Source organism: Microtus ochrogaster, chromosome 16 (assembly GCF_000317375.1).
Source record: "Microtus ochrogaster isolate Prairie Vole_2 chromosome 16, MicOch1.0, whole genome shotgun sequence".
NCBI classification, from domain to species: domain Eukaryota; kingdom Metazoa; phylum Chordata; class Mammalia; order Rodentia; family Cricetidae; genus Microtus; species Microtus ochrogaster.
In genome coordinates this window covers 27290939-27312286 of record NC_022018.1, presented here as the reverse complement: position 1 = coordinate 27312286, position 21348 = coordinate 27290939, and the positions used below count along the sequence as shown (strand labels likewise).

Below are 21348 nucleotides of genomic sequence, written 5' to 3'. Positions count from 1 at the left end.
ACTAGCTCTGTAGACCAGGCTGGTCTCGAACTCACAGAGATCTGCCTGCCTCTGCCTCCCGAGTGCTGGGATTAAAGGTGTGTGCCACCATCACCCGGCTAGATCTATTTTAGTTTTACAGCATCTGTCCAGATACTGTTTTCTCAGGAGTCCCTGCAGCTACCCCACAATTTTGTCTCTTACTGCAGCAGCTCTGGTCTAGAACCTGTCAGAACCATGTGCAACTGTTAGCAACCCCAGCTACTGCCTCTTAGCCCTGCTCCTACTGTGTGATAAACACATAATTACATGGTAAATGGAAACCACACAATGGTGACTTCTCTGTCCGTCTCCCTTTTCTTCCTTTCCTCTCTCCCTCGTTCTTTTCTCCCTTCCTTTCTTCTCCTCTCCATTGCCCAGATTTCAGCACAGAACCACCTCGGGGCTGGAGAAAAGCCTCAGTCAGTAAAGTGTTGGCCATGTCAACATGAGAACCTGACTCCCATCCCCAGAACCCATGTAAAGAAAACCTGGCGTGGTAGTGACTGCTGGAAGTCTCAATGCTGAGGAGGCAGAGAAAAGGGGAGCCCCAGGCTGGCTGGCAGCCCATCTAGCTAAGTCAGTGAGCTCCAGTCCAGTGAGAGACTTTCTCCAAACACAAGATGGGCAGCTTCTGAGGAGCAACAACCTCTGGCCTCCACAAATCTATGCATAAAATTGCATGGGCACCCTGTCCCCAACATACACATACACCCGCAAATACATATACATGTGTACGTACACACTAAAAGGAAAACATCTGTAAAAATATTTGTGAAATTGAAATAAATGTTCTGCTTCTTGTTTTTGCTTTTTGTTTGTTTTGGGGGGCTTGAGGGCTAGATTTTTTGTTGTTGCTTAGTTTGGTTTTTGGTTTTTTGAAACAGGTTCCTCTGTTGCTTTGGAGCCTGTTTTGGAACTTGCTCTGTAGACCAGGTTGGCCTTGAACTCACAAAGATTTGCCTATCATTGTCTCCCAAGTGCTAGGATTAAAGGCGTGTGCCACCACCACCACCCGGTGAATTTTCTGACTCTTGAACAATTAAAAAGAAGCATACACCCACTAAAGATGAAATGTAATTAGCCAATATTTCCTAAACACTCCTTCAGACTATATTTCATGAGGGTTGAGAAGAAATATTCCAGTTGGCAACTTATCTCAAGACATTTGCAACTGTATTTGGAAGAAAGAAAGAAATACAAAACTATGTACAAGGATACAGGAGGGACACACACATGGAATCTGAGAAGGGCAGGTAGAGAGATGCACACTGACAAAACTGGATGTCATGGGGACCATGACTGTCAGACCTCCCAGAGCCGAAGAAAGGTTGTGAATTCAGCTCAACGGGAGAGCTGCTCGCGTGTACGGGGCCCTGGGTTCAGTACTCAGGCCCCACAAACAAACAGAAAAGGGAATAAAACTACAGGAGAAAGATAACTCAGTGACGTCAGCAAAGTGTGAAAGAAGCTTTTTTTTAAAAAAATAAAAAATAAATAAATTCCAAAATGGTGGAATGAATGAAAAGGATGTTCTCGACTGAGGATAGAGTGCAGTGAGAAGAGGGTTTACCTAGCAGGCGTGAGTCCTGGGTTCAGCCACCAATAAGGGAGAAAAAGGAAGGCACAAAAGGCATGAAATAAACCATGACCGTTCCAGGAGTGGTGACAAAGGGCACAGGGGGACACAGGCGACAAGCAGGCGAGTTAGTCAGAACCTGGCGGCAGAAAGCAAACACAGAGCTTCGAACGGCAGAAGTGTATGAAAATCTGTCATAAATGGGAGACTATAAAAGAGTCGTCTCAGATTTTCCCAATATAGTTCTTAAAAACTCAACATGGTCACCACATTTATATATAAATAATTATTTTGTTTGGAGACGTCAACTGGAAAATACAAAGCAAAAGACATCGTCCTGTGACATAATGTAATTTCTTCAGTATTTTTTTCCTGCAAAACCAACCCAGATGGAAAAGTAGTTTGAGGCAGGGCGTGTCTTAATTAGCTGCCCGAGGGACCAGAGGTTCGGGTATGACTCACGGGAGTCACTTAACATCAAGCCACCCAGAGGATGTCATGAATTACCCAAGTTGCCATCTGGAAATGTCGCTATGGAATGTTTGGGACACAGCCCAGCTCCCCTCTTCCTAGAAGACTATTAACACTTCGGTGCTTGGTTCTTGACTAAATATTCTTTTCTTTATTTCTTTTTCTAAAAGACTTATTTAGTTACTTTTATTTTGTGTGTCTTGGAACTCAATTATTTTCCTTAATAATTAACCCAAGTCACAGTTCATGTGGCCCCTCAATAGAAACTGATATGTTCTAGCCGTGTGACACTGCCTTGCTTTATGTTTAATCGCCAAAACTCTATTTAGACTAACATTATCATTTACAATTAGACAGTACAGCTTAGGGAGAAATCATCTTCATCATAGCCCATGGGTAAAAATGCCCAGTAGAACAGGATGATTCCATGAGATAAACACACCACATCACAGACAGTGGGAGTCTCCCCACACCCATTCACACCATGCCAGATACTAGAGAAAGATGGTAGCAGCAAACATATAAAGACACAGCAGAAGGAAAAGACATTCTGGAGTCTATGGTCTTCAGAGCTTTCCTATCCGAGATTCACCAGTCAGGGATTTTTCTTCTGGTGGACTGACACCTGAACCTAATTGTCATCTGCTGCTCCTGTGACATAGGCACTCAACCACTAAGCTAACATCCCAGACTTTGGCTTTTGAGACAGACTGATCTTGATCTCTTGACCTTTCTGCCCTAACTTTCCCCAATGCCAGGTGCACAGAAGTGTGTTCCCATGCTTGGATTGTAGCAGTACATTTTAATAGATTCCCGAAGACATCAGAAGGCTCAGTTGATGTCCATTTTGCCTTGTTTTCCAGAGGTGAACAGCAGCAGCAACAACAAAAATCAGAGCTGGAGTTTTGCTGTCTGGCACTAGCTGAAAAGAACCAGCTACCATATCTGCTCAGATCTGTGTTCATAACGAATTTGAAGCCAGGCTAGTAATTCTGCAGAAACATTTGCAGGTGAGCAACCATATGTATGTATGTGAAATATGAGCCATATGCCTGTCTAGTGCTCACAGAGGCCAGAAGAGGACATTGGATCCTCTGTTACTGGAATTACAGAGGGCTGTGAGTGGCCATGTATGTGTTGGGAGCAGAACCCAGGTCCTCTGGGAAAGTAGCCAGTGTTCCTAAGCAATGAGCTATCTCTGCAGCTTCCTGGCCTAACCAGCACTTACAGTCACTAGGAGAAATACACTGGGAGCAGCTCCAGAAAGCAGCTAACCTCAGGCTCCCTTGTTGTATGGAAGAGATCGGAATGGAGCGGGTGGCTAGATGTGAGGTCCATTGATCTTTGCTCAACCTTAAGGCTTCTCTTCTAGGAAAGCTGTAGTGTGGTATGCATTGTCCCTGCTGAAGTTTCCTTGGATGCACTCACCACCTGGGAGAAACCACTCCCTCCCCATTTGCAGACAGAGCATGACACCAGCCCCGATTCACCTGTTCACATTCATCTGATCTCCACAACATGGCCTCCCTTACATTTAGAGATAAGAAGGAACATTAAGCATAACTATCCCCATCCAGAGGGAAAGAGCCATTCTGTGATCTGAAAATGACTCTCTGTGATGGTTAGACTTGGGGACAGGGAGACAGACACCAGGATGTGCGGCATCCACCAGAGACGAAAGATCAGCACCAACTCACCAGCTGTCCTGACTATAATTTATATAGTGTTTCATGAAGCCATTTCCATGCAGGTAAAATGCGCTTTGAGTATTCTCTCCTCTGGGCCCCGCGATGCTCCTCTTTACCGGCCTCCCATCAGCCCCTTCATTCCTCCAGCCAGTTTCCCTTCTACCTTCATGCCATCTATTCCTATCTGATTATATGTATCTAGAATCCACACTGAGAGACCATACACTAACCATCTTTCTGAGTCTGACTTAGTTGACTTAATAAGGTTGTCTCCGCTCGTATTCATTTTCCTGCAGCTGACAGAACCTGATGTCCTGGCATCCGAGGCTGTGTTTCTAGAGAGACTCCTTCCCTCACCCCAGAGACAGCAGTGGCTGCCCTGCTAGTACATCTTTAATACGAAAACCACATTATCTAGGTTTTTATTATCCACACTCCTGACCACTTCCTCTGTCAAATGCTCGCACAGAAAACTAAATTTCTCTTTGCCCCAAATCACCCAGAACCTGGTACTGGGCAGTGAGGGACAGCCGTTACAGACCAGAGCCTGGCAAAATGACTCCGAGTATCCAGTCCTAAACTCACTGGGCACATCATCCAGTTCACCCACCCCTTCCCATGCAAATCCTAGTAGAGGCTCCAGACTGTGCTCCACCATCCACCCCACCCACTGCTTCCTGACCGGCCCTGGTGTTTCTGTGTAGGGGTTTGTATGCAAAGCACAAGTCCTGTTACTAGGGACGGGTGAGTGTGAAGTTCTTCCTTCACGTCAATCACATTGTATGCCATACCACATTGAAATAAAATAATTCCTGGCTCAACCTTTAGAATACCTCCTACCTAAGGGCTACTAAGAAGGACCCTTGATGTCAGAGGGCGAATGACAGCCCTAAGTTGCTTTAAGAAAGCTAGTCAGTGTCTTTTAAGCATGGTGGAAGCTCAGATACAAAGATTCCCCTGATGTTCAGATTCAGTGTGTGTGTGTGTGTGTGTGTGTGTGTGTGTGTGTGTGTGTGTGTGTGCATGTGTACATGCATGCTTAAGTGTCCAAGGACTGCTATAAAAAGATAAATCTAACATAGCCAAGCATATCTCTGTGGTCCTGACAATGGTGAGAAAAATCCCAGCTGTGGCTGCTTAGTTTCTGTTCATTAATTAAAACCTGGAACATTCTGCACTGTCTGTTTTCTATAATTAATTATAATTTGGAACATACTGAGAACCACAGTTGGTGAGAGGTGGTGAGAGACTCCAGGCAGAATCAGAAGCGAGACCATGCAATCTCACATCAATAACTACATAGGCTATATAGAGATTTTTACCCTCTAGGTGATAGAGTTGTTGAAGACACGATCTGCATTACTCCTGGAAAGACCCATCATGGAGAGAGCTCATGTTCAAAATGTGGAATGCATGAGAAAAGAAAACTTGGAAACTTTAAGAGGTTTCTAAGAAAATGGAAGAGGTCCTATGCACGGTGCAGGTAGTGGGGTCATGAAAATCTTTGTAACTGCTAGATGCAGTAGCACACACCAGCAACTCTCCATGCATTTGGGAAGCAGATGCAGAAGGATCAGGATTCAGAGGACAGTCTTGGCTGCAGAGAGAGTTTGAGGCCAGCCTGGTATACACAAGATCCGCTTCTCAAAACAAAACAAATCAAAAAAACAAAAACCTTTTTAATCAGTAACAAAATTTAGAGGCTGTGAAAGAAAGGACAAACAAAGGAACCTAAAATATTTCCATGGCAACTACATCAAAAAGAATATCAGTGAACCGGTGGTGCGTTTCTGAGGGAATCTTCCAATTCTGAAAACAGATGATGCCAGTCGTGTGAGGATCCCTAATGAGTTCACAACTCGGGGGATTAAAACTAATAGTAGGAAGAAGGGCAGAGATGCAATGAGGGCATTTCAGAGACTCGCTATTCCAGATGACCAACAACCTGTTTTCAGATGTCAAAATGTGTTCATAGTCTGGGAATGTGTTCACAGGCTCCATCATGTATGGAGAGCCCATCTGGCTCTCATCACGCTAAGCTTCAATCTACAAATGCTGTTCACTTCCATACCAAGGTCTTGTTTCCTTAATAAAGATATTATTAAAAGGACAAATATGCAAACTATGTTTAGATTTTTGATTACTTAATACAGGTACTTGGAGCTCCATGTGTTGTCTTTGTGTGTGTGTTGTGGGGCGGCCACACACTCATGAGCACCCAGGCAAAGGCCAGAGGAAGCTCTTGGGAATTCTATTCTATTCCATTGAGGCAGTGTCTTTCACTGAACTGGAGGTAGATAGACAGTCAGCAAGCTCTAGGGATTCTCCTGTCTCCACATCGCACAGCATGCTGTAACAAGGCTGCATGTAGCCACATTAGGCTCTTTACATGGGTGCTGGGGATTTGAATTCAGGTCCTCATGCCTGGACAGTAAGCGCTTACCCACCAAGCCGCCTCTCTAGTCCCTCCTTTAAGAAAGACATATCCCCTTTGAGGAAATTTATAAGGGAATAGCAATACTATTTCCTGCTAGACTTCTTCTCTCAGGAGCTCCAGGAGCTTTGGGAAACAGGCATCTAGGTCCAGGTTCAAAGGAAGCAGAAGGGGGAGGAATGGAACTTGGTATCTGGATATACGTACCAGCCTTTGCAGCAGCCTGAGTTGCCTGGGGACCCTGAGTGAGACCTGGAAAGACAGAAGAAATGTGAAATAGGACTGGGAAGTATTCATAACTGAGTCCTGTGAAGGCGTTAAAACCCGTTCAAATTCCCCACTAAGGATATCTGGCATGAAAAGCTGTTCCGAGGTGTGTTTGTTTGTTTGTTTGTTTGTTTGTTTGTTTTGATTAGAAAGTGTTTTTCTAGGCTGGAATTAGAATCTATCTTTCTTACTCTGCTTGACTCAGAATCCATGAGGTCAAACTACCTCATCACCTGGGTGTGCCTACATCTGTAACTGTGACTAGAGCAGAGACACCTACAGAACGCTTGCATTCTGCTTCATTCAGTCTTTGGGTTGCCATTAAGTTCCTTGCTATTGTGTCCATTGCATCATTGTAATACAGACATTTGGCCTTCTTCTGGAAAGTTTTTAGTCAATGCAAAACTCTAGGAAAATCAGGCACAACACTGAAGGTACCCTGAATTGCCTTAAAGGTTTCTATTTTCTCATAGGCAAGACATGGGTGCAGAAAAATAATAAAAATTTCCTAAAAAAAAAAAATCACAGGGGCTGGAGAGATGTTTCAACAGTAAAGGGTTCTTCAAAGGAGCCAAGTTCAATTCCCAGCACCCACATGGTGACTCACAACAATCTATCACTACAGTTCCTACAGATCAAATACCCTCTCTGGCCTCCACCGGCACCAGGTACACAAGTGGTATACACACATACAGACAGGCAAAACACCCATAAACATAAAAATAAATAAATCTTAAATAAGTAAATAATTAAATATTAAATCACAGTAATAATTAGTCAGTCCCTCTGGGCTTATTTAAAAATTTTAACAGATCTTTGAATATCATACACAGCAAACCTCTGTTTAAACAGCAGAAACTTAACAGTGCTAGGAGTAACAAATTTTCCTTTGTGAAATATAGAACAGATACTTGAAAAGGATGCCCAGGCTTTGCACATTTACAAATCCATTTTGTTTTTTTTGGTTTTTGTTTTTATTTATTTATTTTTTGTTTGTTTAAGATTTCTGTCTCTTCCCCGCCACCGCCTCCCATTTCCCTCCCCCTCCCCCAATCAAGTCCCCCTCTCTCATCAGCCCGAAGAGCAGACTGGGTTCCCTGCCCTGTGGGGAGTTCAAGGACCTCCCACCTCCATCCAGTTCTAGTAAGGTGACCATCCAAACTGCCTAGGCTCCCACAAAGCCAGTACGTGTAGTAGGATCAAAACCCAATACCATTGTTCTTGACTTCTCAGCAGTCCTCATTGTCCGCTATGTTCAGTGAATCTGGTTTTATCCCATGCTTTTTCAGACCCACTCCAGCTGGCCTTGGTGAGTTCCTGAAAGAACATCCCCATTGTCTCAGTGTGTGGGTGCACCCCTCATGGCCCTGAGTTCCTTGCTTGTGCTCTCTCTCCTGCTCCTGATTTGGACCTGGAGTTGCAGTCTGGTGCTCCAATGTAGGTCTCTGTCTCTGTCTCCTTTCATCGCCTGATGAAGGTTAATATCCAGGAGGATGTCTATATGTTTTCCATTTTGTTTTTAACTGTGTGTCTGTGTGAGGTGCTGTACCCACACCAGAAGCCTTGGGCTCCCCTGGAGCCAGAGAGCAGAACTCAGTGACAGCAGGAAGCACACTTGACCTTTGAGCCATCTCTCCAGCCTCTGGCTTTACTTTTTTTTTTTCTTTGAGGAGTAAAGGGTTTATTTGGATTACACTTTATTTTCAAGAGAACATTTTTTTTAAATTGATTTTTATTGAGCTCTACATTTTTCTCTGTTCCCCTTCTTTCCTCTTCCCTCCCCTTCAACTCTGCCAAGGTCCCCACGCTCCCAATTTACTCAGGAGATCTTGTGTTTTTCTACTTCCCATGTAGATTAGATCCATGGACGTCTCTCTTAAAGTCTTCATTGTTGTCTAGGTTCTTGGGGTTGTGATTTGTAGGCTGGTTTATGTTTTAAAACCACTTATGAGTGAGTACATGTGATAATTGTATTTCTGGGTCTGGGTTACCTCACTCAATGTTATGTTTTCGAACTCCATTCATTTGCCTGCAAATTTCAAGATGTTTCATTATTGTTTCTGCTGTTTAGTACTCCATTGTGTAAATGTACCACATTTTCCTTAACCATTCTTCAAGTCAAGGGGCATTTAGGTTGTTTGCAGTTTCTGGATATGATGAACAATGCTGCTATGGACATAGTTGAGCACATGTCCTTGTGATATGGTTGAGTATCCTTGGGCTATATACCCAAAAGTGGTATTGCTGGGTCTTGAGGTAGGTTGTTTCCTAATTTTCTGAGAAATCACCACACTGATATCCAAAGGGGCTGTACCAATTTGCACTCCTACCAGCAATGTAGGAGTGTTCCCTTTATCCCACAACCTCTCCAGTACAAATTGTCATCAGTGTTTTTGATTTTGGCCATTCTTACAGGTGTAAGATGGAATCTCAGAGTTGTTTTGATTTGCATTTCTCTGATGACTAAGGATGCTGAACATTTCCTTAAGTGTCTTTCAGCCATTTTAGATTTCTCTGTTGAGAGTTCTCTGTTTAGCTCTGTACTCATCTTTTTTAAATTGGATTATGTGTTCTTTTGATGATCAATTTCCTGAGTTCTTTGTATATATGGGAGATCAGCCCTCTGCCTGATGTGGGTTTGGTGAAGATCTTTTCCCATTCTGTAGGCTATCGTTTTGTCTTGTTGATCATGTCCTTTGCTCTACAGAAGCTTTTCAGTTTCAGGAGGTCCCATTTATTAATTGTTTCTCTCAGTGTCTGTGCTACTGGGATTATATTTAGGAAGTGGCCTCCTGTGCCAATGCATTCAAAAAGCCTTCCCACTTTTTTTTTTAATGAGGCTGGCTTTATGTTGAGGTCTTTGATCCATTTGGACTTGAGTTTTGTGCATGGTGATAGATACAGATGTATTTTCTTTCTTCTACATGTTGATATCCAGTTATGCCAGCACCATTTGTTAAATATGCTTTCTTTTTTCCATTTGATATTTTTTGCTTCTTTGTCAAAAATCAGGTTTTCGGAAGTCTGTGGATTAATATCTGGGTCTTCAATTCGGTTCCATTGGTCCTCCTGTCTATTTTTATGCCAATACCAGGCAGTTTTCAGTACTGTAGCTCTGTAGTAGAGTTTGAAGTCAGGGATTGTGATGCCTCCAGAAATTCTAGGATTGTTTTTGCTATCCTTGGTTTTTTTATTTTTCTATATGAAGTTGAGTATTGTTCTCTAGAGGTCTGTGAAGAATTTTGCTGGGATTTTGATGGGCATTGCATTGAATCTGTAGATTGCTTTTGGTAGGATTGCCATTTTTACTATGTTAATTCTACCTATCCAAGAGCATAAAAGATCTTTCCATTTTCTGCTATCTTCTTCAATTTCTTTCTTCAGAGGTTTAAAGTTCTTACCATACAGGTCTTCCACTAGTTTTGTTAGAATTACTCCAAAATATTTTATGTTATTTGTGGCTATTGTGAAAGATGATGATTCTCTGATCTCTTTCTCAGCCCATTTATCATCTGTGTAAAGTAGGGCTACTGATTCTTTTGAGTTAATCTTGTATCCTGCTACATTGCTGAAAGTGTTTATGTGTTGTAGAAATTTCTTGGTAGAATTTTTGGGGTTGTTTATGTAAACTATTATATCATCAGCAAATACTGAGAGTTTGACTTCTTCCTTTCCAATGTGTATCCCCTTGATCTCCTTTTGGTGTCTTACTGAGCTAGGACCTCAAGAACTATATTGAATAGATATAAAGAGAGTGGACAACCTTGTCTTGTTCCTGGTTTCAGTGGGATCACTGTGAGTTTCTCTCCATTTGGTTTGATGTTCGCTGTTGTCTTGCTGCATATTGTGTTTATTATATTTAGGTATGTTCCTTGTATCCCTGCTCTCTCCAAGACCTTTATCATGAAGGGTTGTTGTATTTTGTCAAAAGCTTTTTCAGCATCTAATGAGATGATCATATGATTTTTATTTTTCAGTTTTTTCATATGGAGGATTACATTGACAGATTTTCATATGTTGAACAATTCCTGCATCTCTGGAATGAAGCCGACTTGATCATGGGTGAATCATGTGGCTAGGTATTTGTTAAATCTGGTTCTGTCATTGAATATCTTGTTTCTTCTATGGTTATTGAAAGTTTTGCTAGGTATAGTAGTCTGGGCTGACAACCGTCGTCTCTTAATGTCTGCATAACGCTTGAACACAACCTTCTAACTTTCATTGTCTCCAATGAGAAGTCAGGTGTAATTATGATAGGTCTGCCTTTATATGTTACTTGGCCTTTTTCCTTTGTAGCTCTTAATATTCTTTCATTATTCTGTATGTTTAGTGTTTTGATTATTTTGTGATGAAAGGACTTTTTTTATCCAGTCTATTTGGTGTTCTATACGCTTCTTATATCTTCATTTGGTTGGGAAAGTTTTCTTTTATGATTTTGTTAAATATATTTTCTGTGCTTTTGAGTTAAACGTCTTCTCCTTCTTCTATGCCTATTATTCTTAGGTTTGTTCTTCTCATGGTGTCCCATGTTTCCTGGATATTTTGTGTTAAGTTAAAGGATCGTAGCATTAGGAAGGTTGAGAGCCACTGGGCTAAAGGAGCCACTAAACATAGTTTGGTTAAATACACCGCGATAACCTGGGGACCAGAGAGATGGCTGTTGATAAAGCATTGGCCACAAAAGCACAAGGACCTGAGCTTACTCCCAGAACCACAGAAGAACCCAGGTGTGGTGGTTTCCTTGTGATCGTGGTGCTGGGAAACCCAGACTCGGCAATCTGCAGTTTGCTGGCTGTGGAAGACAGGAGGATCTAGGGGTTCACTGGCCATGGGATACAGAAATGGGAGGATTACAGAGCTCACTAGCTAGCCAGCTCAGCCTTAAGAATTCCAGATTTCAGTGAGGGACCCTGTCCCAAGATCCAGGACGAATGAATGCCACCTTAGGTGGATCTCTGACCTCCACATGCACACAAGAGCACATACACCCACATATAAACATGCACACATATTGCCCACCTACACAAACCTACACACATATCCCACCACAAACATACACTCATACCCCTAAACATGCAAACATACACACATACCCACCACACATACACAAACATGCACACAAACAACCCCATACACAACAGTAAACAAATACTGAAAATAACAAAGGAGCTCTATATTTATTGACCAGCAGACATATTATTTGGCCTCAACATTGCTCATTACATGTTTCCAGCTGCTCTCTGCCAGAAATATCACCTGCTCTGGACAGATGGGGCCATAGAACAAGCTCTGACCAATATGTTACAGATGTAAGTAACATTTACCACTTCTGGGACAAGTATAAATTACAGGTATTTAATCTTTCAGCACTGCCTGATCCCTCTGGTACAGTAATTATTCACGCTGGGGTGAAGGTTATTCTCCCAAGTTCACAAGAGACCACATATGCATACCTGTTCCACTGCCAACTCACAACGGATGAGTTGTATAAGCAAGAATGAAATATGTGTTACTTAAGACATTCATATATGAGGTTGTTATTAATCATAACCTGCTCTATTCCGACTGCTATACTCATCAAAGTTTGGGGTGTTTGGGGTTTTGTTGTTGCTTTGGTCAGGTTTTGGTTTTTGATGTTTTGAGGCAGGGTTTCTCTGTGTAGCGCTAGCTGTCCTGGAACTCTGTAGACGAGACTGGCCTCAAACTCTGAGATCTGCCTGCCTCTCTGCCTTGCTTTAGGGTGGTTGAATTCTTTCTATTAACATTTTTTCTTTGTTTCTTTGGTTTTTGACAAATTAGAAAATACTACTTCCATATTAGAAAAACAATAAATATATTTTCATTCTGAAAACTAAAAGTAGATCTCTCAAGATTGCTGAGTGGGGTAAAGGCACTTGCTGCTGAGCCCAGGACCTGAGTTTGAGCTCTAGGACCCACACAATCACAGAGAACCAACTCCCACAGGCTGTCTTCTACATACATGCACCATGGCATGCACACATACACTCTCTCTCTCTCTCTCTCTCTCTCTCTCTCTCTCTCTCTCTCACACACACACACACACACACACACACACACACACACACACACACACACTCACACACAAATAAACATTTAGAATTTTTAACCAAAAGTATAATGGAAGCTGCTTTATCCCCATCCTCTCTTTTAGCCCCAATCACGTGACCACTGTACAACCTCCTGCTCAATGAAACATGAGAGAGAAACTGGGACTAGGGAAAGTGCCAGCCACCTCCATGTGGGGACAAGGTCTCCTTTAGGAGAAATCTGCTCTGGTTTCTAAAGAGAAGGGAGATGAACAAGAGGCGAAAGCACGGTCCCAGTAAGAGCCCAGGGCAAGTTCTTTAGCAGTTCTGGGTTCACCCTGGGTCTTTCCCTCCCTCGAATTGCAGAATAGGCTGGGAGGCACTTAAGACAGCTGCTGCCAGAAGACAGCCCAGCCTCTCTCAGGTATTAAGCTCTTTGCTTGATCAAAAGGACATTCTTTGAAGTCTCCTTTGCAAAATAGGTTTTCCAACAAAGCAAGCAACTTGAAGGAAAACTAGAGAAGCTGCTTTTTCATTTCTGAGATGCCTATCTAGCATCTCAGGGGATCGCCATGGCAACACTTCAGTCCAAGTTTAAATTCAAACTGACCCAGTACTGACTCTTACTGGTACAGGCCGTCTACTGGTGCCAGCCAGGACAGGAAGTGGAAATGACATTGATGTCACCATCATTGTTTGCAGTTAGGGATTTTGATTCTTTTTGTCATTTGAGGATTTTTTTCCTCCATTATCTTCAAAGAAACTGGGAGTGAGAAATGTGGAGAGAAAAGTAAGGGGCTCCCAAAGCTAAGGCAATGACCATAAACAGTAGCCTAGGAGCTTCCAATGACTTCCTTTTAACTCCAAACCAGAGACTTAAGAGATGGCTCAAGTGCGATTAGTCAGATCTAGCAAGTAGAATATTTCTCCTCAACATCAGAGTACAAAATGTCCAAACTACAGTTTTTATTAAGAAATGTTAAGTCACGGCCAATGAGATGGCTCACTGGGTAAAGTTAGTTACCTGCCAGTGAGTCTGAAGACATGAGCTCTCTCCCTGGTACTGACACAGAGGAAGGAAGAGCAGATTCCCACTGTTGTTCTCTTGCAATCAAGCACTTACACACTAGGTAGGTAGGTAGGTAGGTAGATAGATAGATAGATAGATAGATAGATAGATAGATAGATAGATAGATAGATAGATAGGTAGGTAGGTAGATAGGTAGATAGATAGATAGATAGATAGATAGATAGATAGATAGATAGATAGATAGATAGATAGATAGATAGATAGATGATAGATAGATGATAGATAGATAGATAGATAGATAGATAGATAGATAGATAGATAGATAGATGATAGATAGATGAATGACCAAACAAATGTAGGTTTTTAAAAGCTCTTAGAATCTCTGCCATCAAAGACATATTATACAGTGTGCAAATGAAAGTGGAGGGAAGGGAAAATGAAGGGAGAAAAGAAAAGGAAGAAAGGTAGGAAGGAAGAAAGGAACGAAGGAAGGAACCCATGAACACATAATAACAATCAGTACAATTACATGGTATAAGTGGCAAAGAAAACTGAAACAAATCAAGTTCACCACATCCTTGAGTAGTGGCAGGCTTTGGGGTATAAGGGTATGGCTAGAACTAGCTATATGAGGCACGATTAATAAAAACTGAGGGTCAGAAACTGGGGTTCAACCTAAAGATCTGAAAAACAAAACAGCCAGCCACTGGCTCTTACCTCAGCCTCAGTCTGAAAATGGTGATCCTGCCTCCAAGAATCTCAGACTGAGATTGTGTCTGAGAACTGTCTCACCCCGTCTTATATTCCTCTCTAGAGCTGGAATTAAAGGTCTGTGTTACCATAACCTGGTCTGTTAGGCTGACCAGTGGGGCTGCTTTACTCTCAGATCTTTAGGCAGTCTTCTTTATTTAATAAAATACAATTGAAATTCCATTAGATTTCCCCTTTTTGTCTAAAATAAAAGTGGCTATAACTAATATAAGAAAACTATATACAATAAGTCCAATGATTATATACAATATATACAGGCAATAAATGTATCAACAATGTCTAGTCCATTTGCATTTGACAAATTCAGAGAAAATATTTCATATCTATCCTATCTTGGTGAGTCCAAAGTCTTTTACCTAATTGACTTTCTATAATAACTTGCTTTCTGCATCTGGTAAACTATAACTATGGTTACCTAATCTTCAACTCCCTCAGAGACCAAAGAAGGAAATAATATTAACTGAGTAAGCAGGAAGTTTAAGCAAGTGACTTCCAAAAAATGTGAGTAATGACAGAAACAGCTGGCTGCCTGGACAGTCACCCAAAGTTCCTCTGTAACATTGGGGCATCCATCTTCGGCGTACAGACATAGCATATTCGACAGACTTTTCAGTGAAGTAGCTTATTTTGTGTTCTGCTTGTCTAATTAGGGCAGCACACTGTCAGCAGTAAAGGCTGGGGCATTTTCTTGTCCAGTGGCTTACTTTTGTCCATTATCTTCTCTGAAGTAGATTGTGTTGCCAGGACATACATGTCTCATTGTCATAAAAAAGAAGAACCTAGGATATTAAAACATCTTAAATGCCATATTGGGTAGATCTCTGAAGTGTTTGAAGATGGCCTATCTATCTAAAGTATATCTTTGTTTGACCTCGAAAACATACTAATGTGACTACAGCCCCATGTTGCATCAAATTAAGCACGATTAATAAAATCTTGGGTTCAGAAATTGGGGTTCAACCTGAAGATCATATTCTCTACTCTCCCTTTTGAGTTCTATCCCAAGGTCCCTGAATCTAGGTCCCATGACCTAGACACATGAGAGATGAGTCGTTAAGGCCAACTTCAGCACTCATCTTGAGCATACACTAAAGTCACCTTCCTAGTGGAGCAAGGACAAGAAACTGATCCACCCACCAGCTCCATCTTCTGAGTGTCTCCAGAACACTGAAAGCCAGACCTATCAGGAGAGCAACCACTGTCTTAGAGATCTGCCATAGAATCCAGAACAAAATTGAAGCTGGGTATTGGAAAGTCACCTGATGTGGCTTTTATCCCTGGTTGAGTGCAGTGAGTCTGACTCTGGAAGTGTTGGGAAGTGAAATGGGGAAGAAAAGGAGAGAGAGAGAGAGAGTTTACATATCTGTTTTCCAAAGGTACCTGGTGTACATATATACATGGTGTACATATAAGCACACATTCACATAGACAAAGTAAAAATAATTAAATCTTAAAAAAATAAAAAAAAGTAAGACATTGCGCACCGAGGAACAATACCCACAATTTCCTTTGGCCTCCATACGCATGTGCAAACAGCAGCTTGTGCCCCTACATACACTTGCACACACACAGAAGAGAAAAGACAAAAAAGAGAAAGGAAAGCAAAAGAATGAGTGGTTTAGGACACGCCCATCTTTACTTCCCAGCTCCCTAGAAGTCTCAGGCCATCCTGTGCTTCTTTCTGCTGAACCAGCCTTTCATGCAGCAGCTTTGCTGGCCCTGCTGACTAAATTCACACTGCACGTTGAACAAAAGTTCTTTACGTCTGAGCACCCACAATTTGAGAAAATACTAGTTAGGAACACAAAGTCGCATACAATTCATCGCCCAGTCTCAGGCAGCCCCCACCCTTTCTTTCCTCCCTCAAGACATGAGATATGGCTGATTTGGGAGTGAGCACATTTCTGGAATGCCTCCCACAGCATCTCTTTCCCCATTCAGTCCTGCCGTTCCATCCCAGAAACCACACCCCGTACATAAGGGAGGCATTATGGAGAGGCCCACAGCCTGCTGCTCTTGTACTGGCTTCACTTATTAGAAAGCTAAAAGAAATAGCTGTCTGTATTCAAATGTGAAGACGTGGCAATGGGTACAACTTTATGAGGCATTTACTCTTTGGGAAGTTTGGAAATGGATCACCAGGATGGACATTTTGGACCAGCATGTGCCGAGCAGAATCTGAGTCAGAAGCATTGGACAAAATATCAGTCTGGGAGTTTCATGAGGAGCCCTAGCTTTGGGACTCAGCCCTCCTCGGCTCTGCATACACAAGCCTGAGGGCCCAGCTCCTCCTGATGGCCTGTCCTGGGTGGCTGTTCTTTGTAGATCAGATTCTTTGATACCTTGGTGTGGCATTTGTGAGTTTAACTAGACCACACACACGCACACACACACAATATCTTACTGCTCACTCTATACAAATGCTTTGCCTGGACTGGCTCCATATTCACAAAACCCTCAGCATCATAGAATGAATATATTTGTTACTGTTTAAAATATTTATTACTAGGCTGATGAAATGGCTCTGCAGAATTTGATCCCTGGAAGAAAATTGATATCTGCAAGTTTTCTTCTGATACACACACACACATAGGGGTGCACAAATAAATGTGAAACTAATAAATAAAATGTTTATTTTTGATGTTATATTTAGACACCGATAGAGGTTTGAGAAGCGTTGGCTTGTAACAAGCCCCTGAAGCTGGACATTTAGGGTGATTGTCCTGTCGACAAAAAATGTGCGATTTGTTACACATTTATCAAATGAAAGACTACTTTAGCATCTCATTTGTAGTCATAATTTCATAGTCCTTCTCTTAAAGGAGTTCTTCAGCATTATCTTCCTTCCCCAAACACAGACCCATCTGTGTCTGTGAGCTAGGAGCCCTACACTGACATGATGAAAATGAAATTTAAAGAGGTTAAGTTCATTGCCCAAGAATACACAGTCAAGAGACAGTGGGGCCCAGATTTGAACCCCACATAGCCTGCTTCCACCTGGAATATTTTTGAACATAATATTTCATTGCCTCTTTTTGCTTTAAATAAAGCTCCTGGCATTTGGAGAGCGTTCATAGGCTCAGTAACTGATATTATTTTTTACTTAAAACTGCCTTTGTAATAACTCCTTATTTTCAAAGACTATATGAATTGAAGACATAAAGTGAATAAATCAGAAGATAGAAAAAAATAGATTTCATGTCACTTCCCTTTAATACTAATTCCCTGGAATAGTCCTCTTTTAATATTTTATTGCAGTTATCTATTTACTCTGGGTAAGGGTATGCCAGACTTGAGAGGACACACTGTGGGAGCCAGTTCTCTCTTTCTGCCATGTGGGTCCTGGAGATTTAACTCAGGCCATCAAGCTTGGTGACAAGCACTTTTACCCACTAAGCCATCTCCCCCGCCCTGGCAGCTTCTTTTAAGGCAGCATCAATCAAACTACGGTCCTCCCTTCACCTGCCGCATCCCTTCCCATAGAGCAACGCGGATGGGAGGGAAGCCACATTTCCGCTATTCAATTAATTTCCCAAGTACACAGAGGATGTTGGGAATCCCTGATTTTAGAGGTCACTCCACTAAGGGTCATATAACTTACAGATTCAGTAGCAGGTGGGGGTGGGGGAAAGAACGTGAATCTAAAGTACAAGCAGTACTTTTTCTAGTTACAGGTAAATGGGCAGACCTGGTATGAAAGTTGATAAGCATGTCCAATTGCATTACAACTTCTATCAAATTTACATACGCGCGTGCGTGCGTGCGTGCGTGCGTGTGTGTGTGTGTGTGTGTTACTCATCGTATGTGCGTGAAAGGGTGTCATTCCTTAGGCACTGGCGTGGCCTGGAACTTTCTGAGCAAGTTAGGCTATCTGGTCACAAGTCCCAGGGATCTGCCTGTCTCCACCTCCCTATCACTAGGATTACAAATTGGCTTCCACGCCTGTCTCCTTTTGTTTGTTTGTTGTTTGTTATGTGGGGTTTGGGGATTGAACTCAGGTGGGTCCTCATGCTTATAAGGAAGCTTTTTCTCTGACCCAGTTGTCTCCCCCAGATCCCTCATACATTTTACAAACTAAGTTCGCACATAGCTTCAAAGGTTACAGTTTATTAAGACTAGAACAATGACTACAGTCTCAGATTCTAGTCTAAGATTTTACTGCATCAATTCTTCACAATCTTTCAGTTCTTGGGATGGAACCCAGAGGCCTCATTGGTCCCAGGCTAGCATTCTACCACTAGGCCACATTCTCAGCCTATGCAGGTCACTTCCACTCAGCAACATGCGTGGGCACGCACACACACACACACACACACACACACACACACACACACACGAGCTAAATTTAAAATACAGTGTGAATAGAATGTAGAAATCCAAATTTCCACTGAAGATTTTTTTTTATTTTATTTTTGTCTGATTTGGTCATGTTCAAGAAAAATATTGCTATGGACCGAAGACAACGGAAATCACCAAAATGAGCCAAATCCATGTTTTTCTAAGAAGGGAACTTTAGAAAGTGTTAGGCTCACTTGCAGTTGTGGAGACGGCATGGCTTGAATCCATCTCTAGTCCTCAAAATGATCCTTTGTTTCAGGTCTTCCCACACTCCTGTCCCCTTGCACTCTCTCCAGGCATCAAGATCTTTACCCTGAATTCCTTCCCTTAGCAATTCAGCTGTACGAGCCTCTCAGCAGACGCTGTGTCAAGTGCCAACCTTGCTGGCAGTCTAGGATTCAAATCTAGGCAGCCAAGTGTTAACCACTAAAATACCTCCCATTTATGGAGTGCCTGCTGGATGCCAGGTCCTTAACACAAGCTAGTTAAATCCTTAATAGTATGTGCAACAGAAATTGCCAACCAGACATGGTACACACCTGTGATTCCAGCGTTTGGAAGATTCAGGCTGGAAAACTGTGAATTCAAAGCCAGCCTGGGCTAATAGGAAGTGCCCGTCCAGCCCTAGCTCCATAGAACAGCTTGCCTTGGAGAGAAAAACCGTTGCATTCAAAACCAGAGGTTGCCCAGGTCACACAGCTGGCAGAGTAGGGAGCAGCCTCTCTCTGGGTGAAAAGCCTACATTTTCCCTATGCCACCACCAAAGCTCTTGGGGCTTGGCTGGCTATCTTGCTAGCTCCTAACGGGAACCCCACAGTTCCTACCTTACAGATAAACGCTTTCTTAAAGTGAACCCCTCAGGAAAATAACCACTGCTAAGGGGGTGGATTCTGTCTCTCAAGTCTAATTTCCAAACAAAGGCTGGGAAGAAATAAATATGCCTGCTTATGTCTTCCTCATCCCGTGAAAGCACACTTTGAACTAAACAGTTTGTCCCTTAAATGATTGTGTCAGCATCAAGATTCACTTCATCTGAGATCTACAGGATCTTCACAGGGATGTTAGGGCGAATCTTGTTTAATAGATTTTATAGAACCTTCCCCATGGTCAGGACTGGACTGAACCTTTTCATTGTCGGGTCTGTGGTCACCTGTGAGTTTAAACTGACTAAAACACAAACGCTGAGGCGTGAAGAGAGTACAAGATCTGCTTCAGTTCTTGATACTGACTTAATCATGGGACCGCCTGTAAACTGCCCACAATTGATAAGAAACCGGAGGGAAAATCAAGTTCTCCCACGTTTAGATGGAGAGAGTTGAGGTTTCCGGGAGTTCACGACTTTTAATCAGCTCTTTTCTCCCTGGATGCGCACTAACAGCTAACCACCTCAGACGTCTAAGGTGAAAACTTGCAATGAACTTCTGGGTGGGAGTCCGTCTTAGAAATTTGCAGGGACGGATAGGAATCTGGTAGACAGCGGCAGCCAACAAAAACACTTGATTCTGCAGGACTTTGAAGTTCCATGCACAACTCTGAGGCAAACTGGTAAGGGGCAAGCGCTAACGAGCCCTCAGAAGAGGCGCAAGTGACCAACAAATGGGAAAGCTTCCCTGGAAAAAGGGATGGTGGAGACCGAGGTAGATGATGCCTCCCTTCCTTGCATCCCACGGGTCAGTTCCTGCCTGTCCAGAAGTCGCACGGCCCAGGGAGACAGAGGGAAGGGACAGAGCCGCGGACTGCCACAGCTCTCCTACTTACTTGCTCCGCGGCGTCATCCCAGCTCCGAGCCTCTTCCTGGGACTTCGAGAAGAGGGGCAGCCCCAGGCACAATCCCAGCAGCAGAAGCATGGTGAGGCCTGTGCGCGCTACAGCTCTGGGACAGGGAGGGAGTTTTCAGGGTGCTAAAGGAGCTGCTGCCTCAGAAAGACACACACGCTCCATCCAGCCCCGCCTCCACCAAAGCCCCGCCCGTCAAGGTCCCCGCCCCCTTCGTGCCCTCCAGGCCTGCCTGAGTCCGTCTCTAGCAACTCCGCTACCTAGGCCACGCCTCCTGGCTCTTTCGGAATCCCCCACCTCTGGTTCCGCCCGCTGCTCGCGATGCGATCCCTGCCTCCTCTGGGCTCCACGACTGTCCGCAGGCCAGCTTCCTGCAGGCACCACCTCCAAGACCCACCTCCAGCCCTTGAGTAGCTAATGGGTCCCCAGGGTCCCAGAAGGAAAAAACTCCAGACTGCCCCAGCTGTGTGCACAGCCAAGGCAAACTCTTCTTTGCCCCGCTTGAATGCCGTCGTGCCCTCCCATGCCACATGCAGTGAATAGACTTCTCTTAGGTCTTTCCCTCCGCCTGCAGCTACATGCATCATCACCTGCAAGTCTTCCTTCCCTGCTTCCCTTCGCTTTGTGGACTTGCTTCATCCTTGTTGCCAAGAGATAGGGGATCAGCACATTAGGTTCACCTGAGGCCTAAAGTTGACAGGACCCCTTCCTCCCCCTTCCTCTTGGTATCAGCCACCAATGCTTAGAGTCACAACTAAGGGATGTCAACTGGTGGTCTAAGGTACACAAACCGCATTGCCCCTTTTAATGCCATTCTAGTACTGGGGGAGAGAAAAGAGAGGCAGAATTGGACCTGGGTGGATGTTGGCCTGGAAATGAATGTTCTGTCTCTTGATTATAAATGGTTGCTCTGGTTTTTTTTTTTTTTT

At 43.2% G+C, this 21348-nt stretch overlaps 1 protein-coding gene across 1 annotated transcript in view; it reads right to left on the bottom strand.

Annotated features, from left to right (window-relative positions):
* Itih5 (inter-alpha-trypsin inhibitor heavy chain family member 5) overlaps positions 1–20597 on the bottom strand; it is a 93451-nt gene extending 72854 nt beyond the window's left edge. Inside the window, exons 1-2 of the mRNA XM_005354887.3 lie at positions 20402–20597; positions 6398–6442 (exon numbers count right to left, since the gene is read on the bottom strand). Coding sequence (XP_005354944.1) covers positions 6398–6442; positions 20402–20491 — 135 coding nt within the window. The 5' untranslated portion in view covers positions 20492–20597. The remainder of the gene's footprint in view (positions 1–6397; positions 6443–20401) is intronic.
* Between the last annotated feature and the right edge of the window lie 751 nt (positions 20598–21348).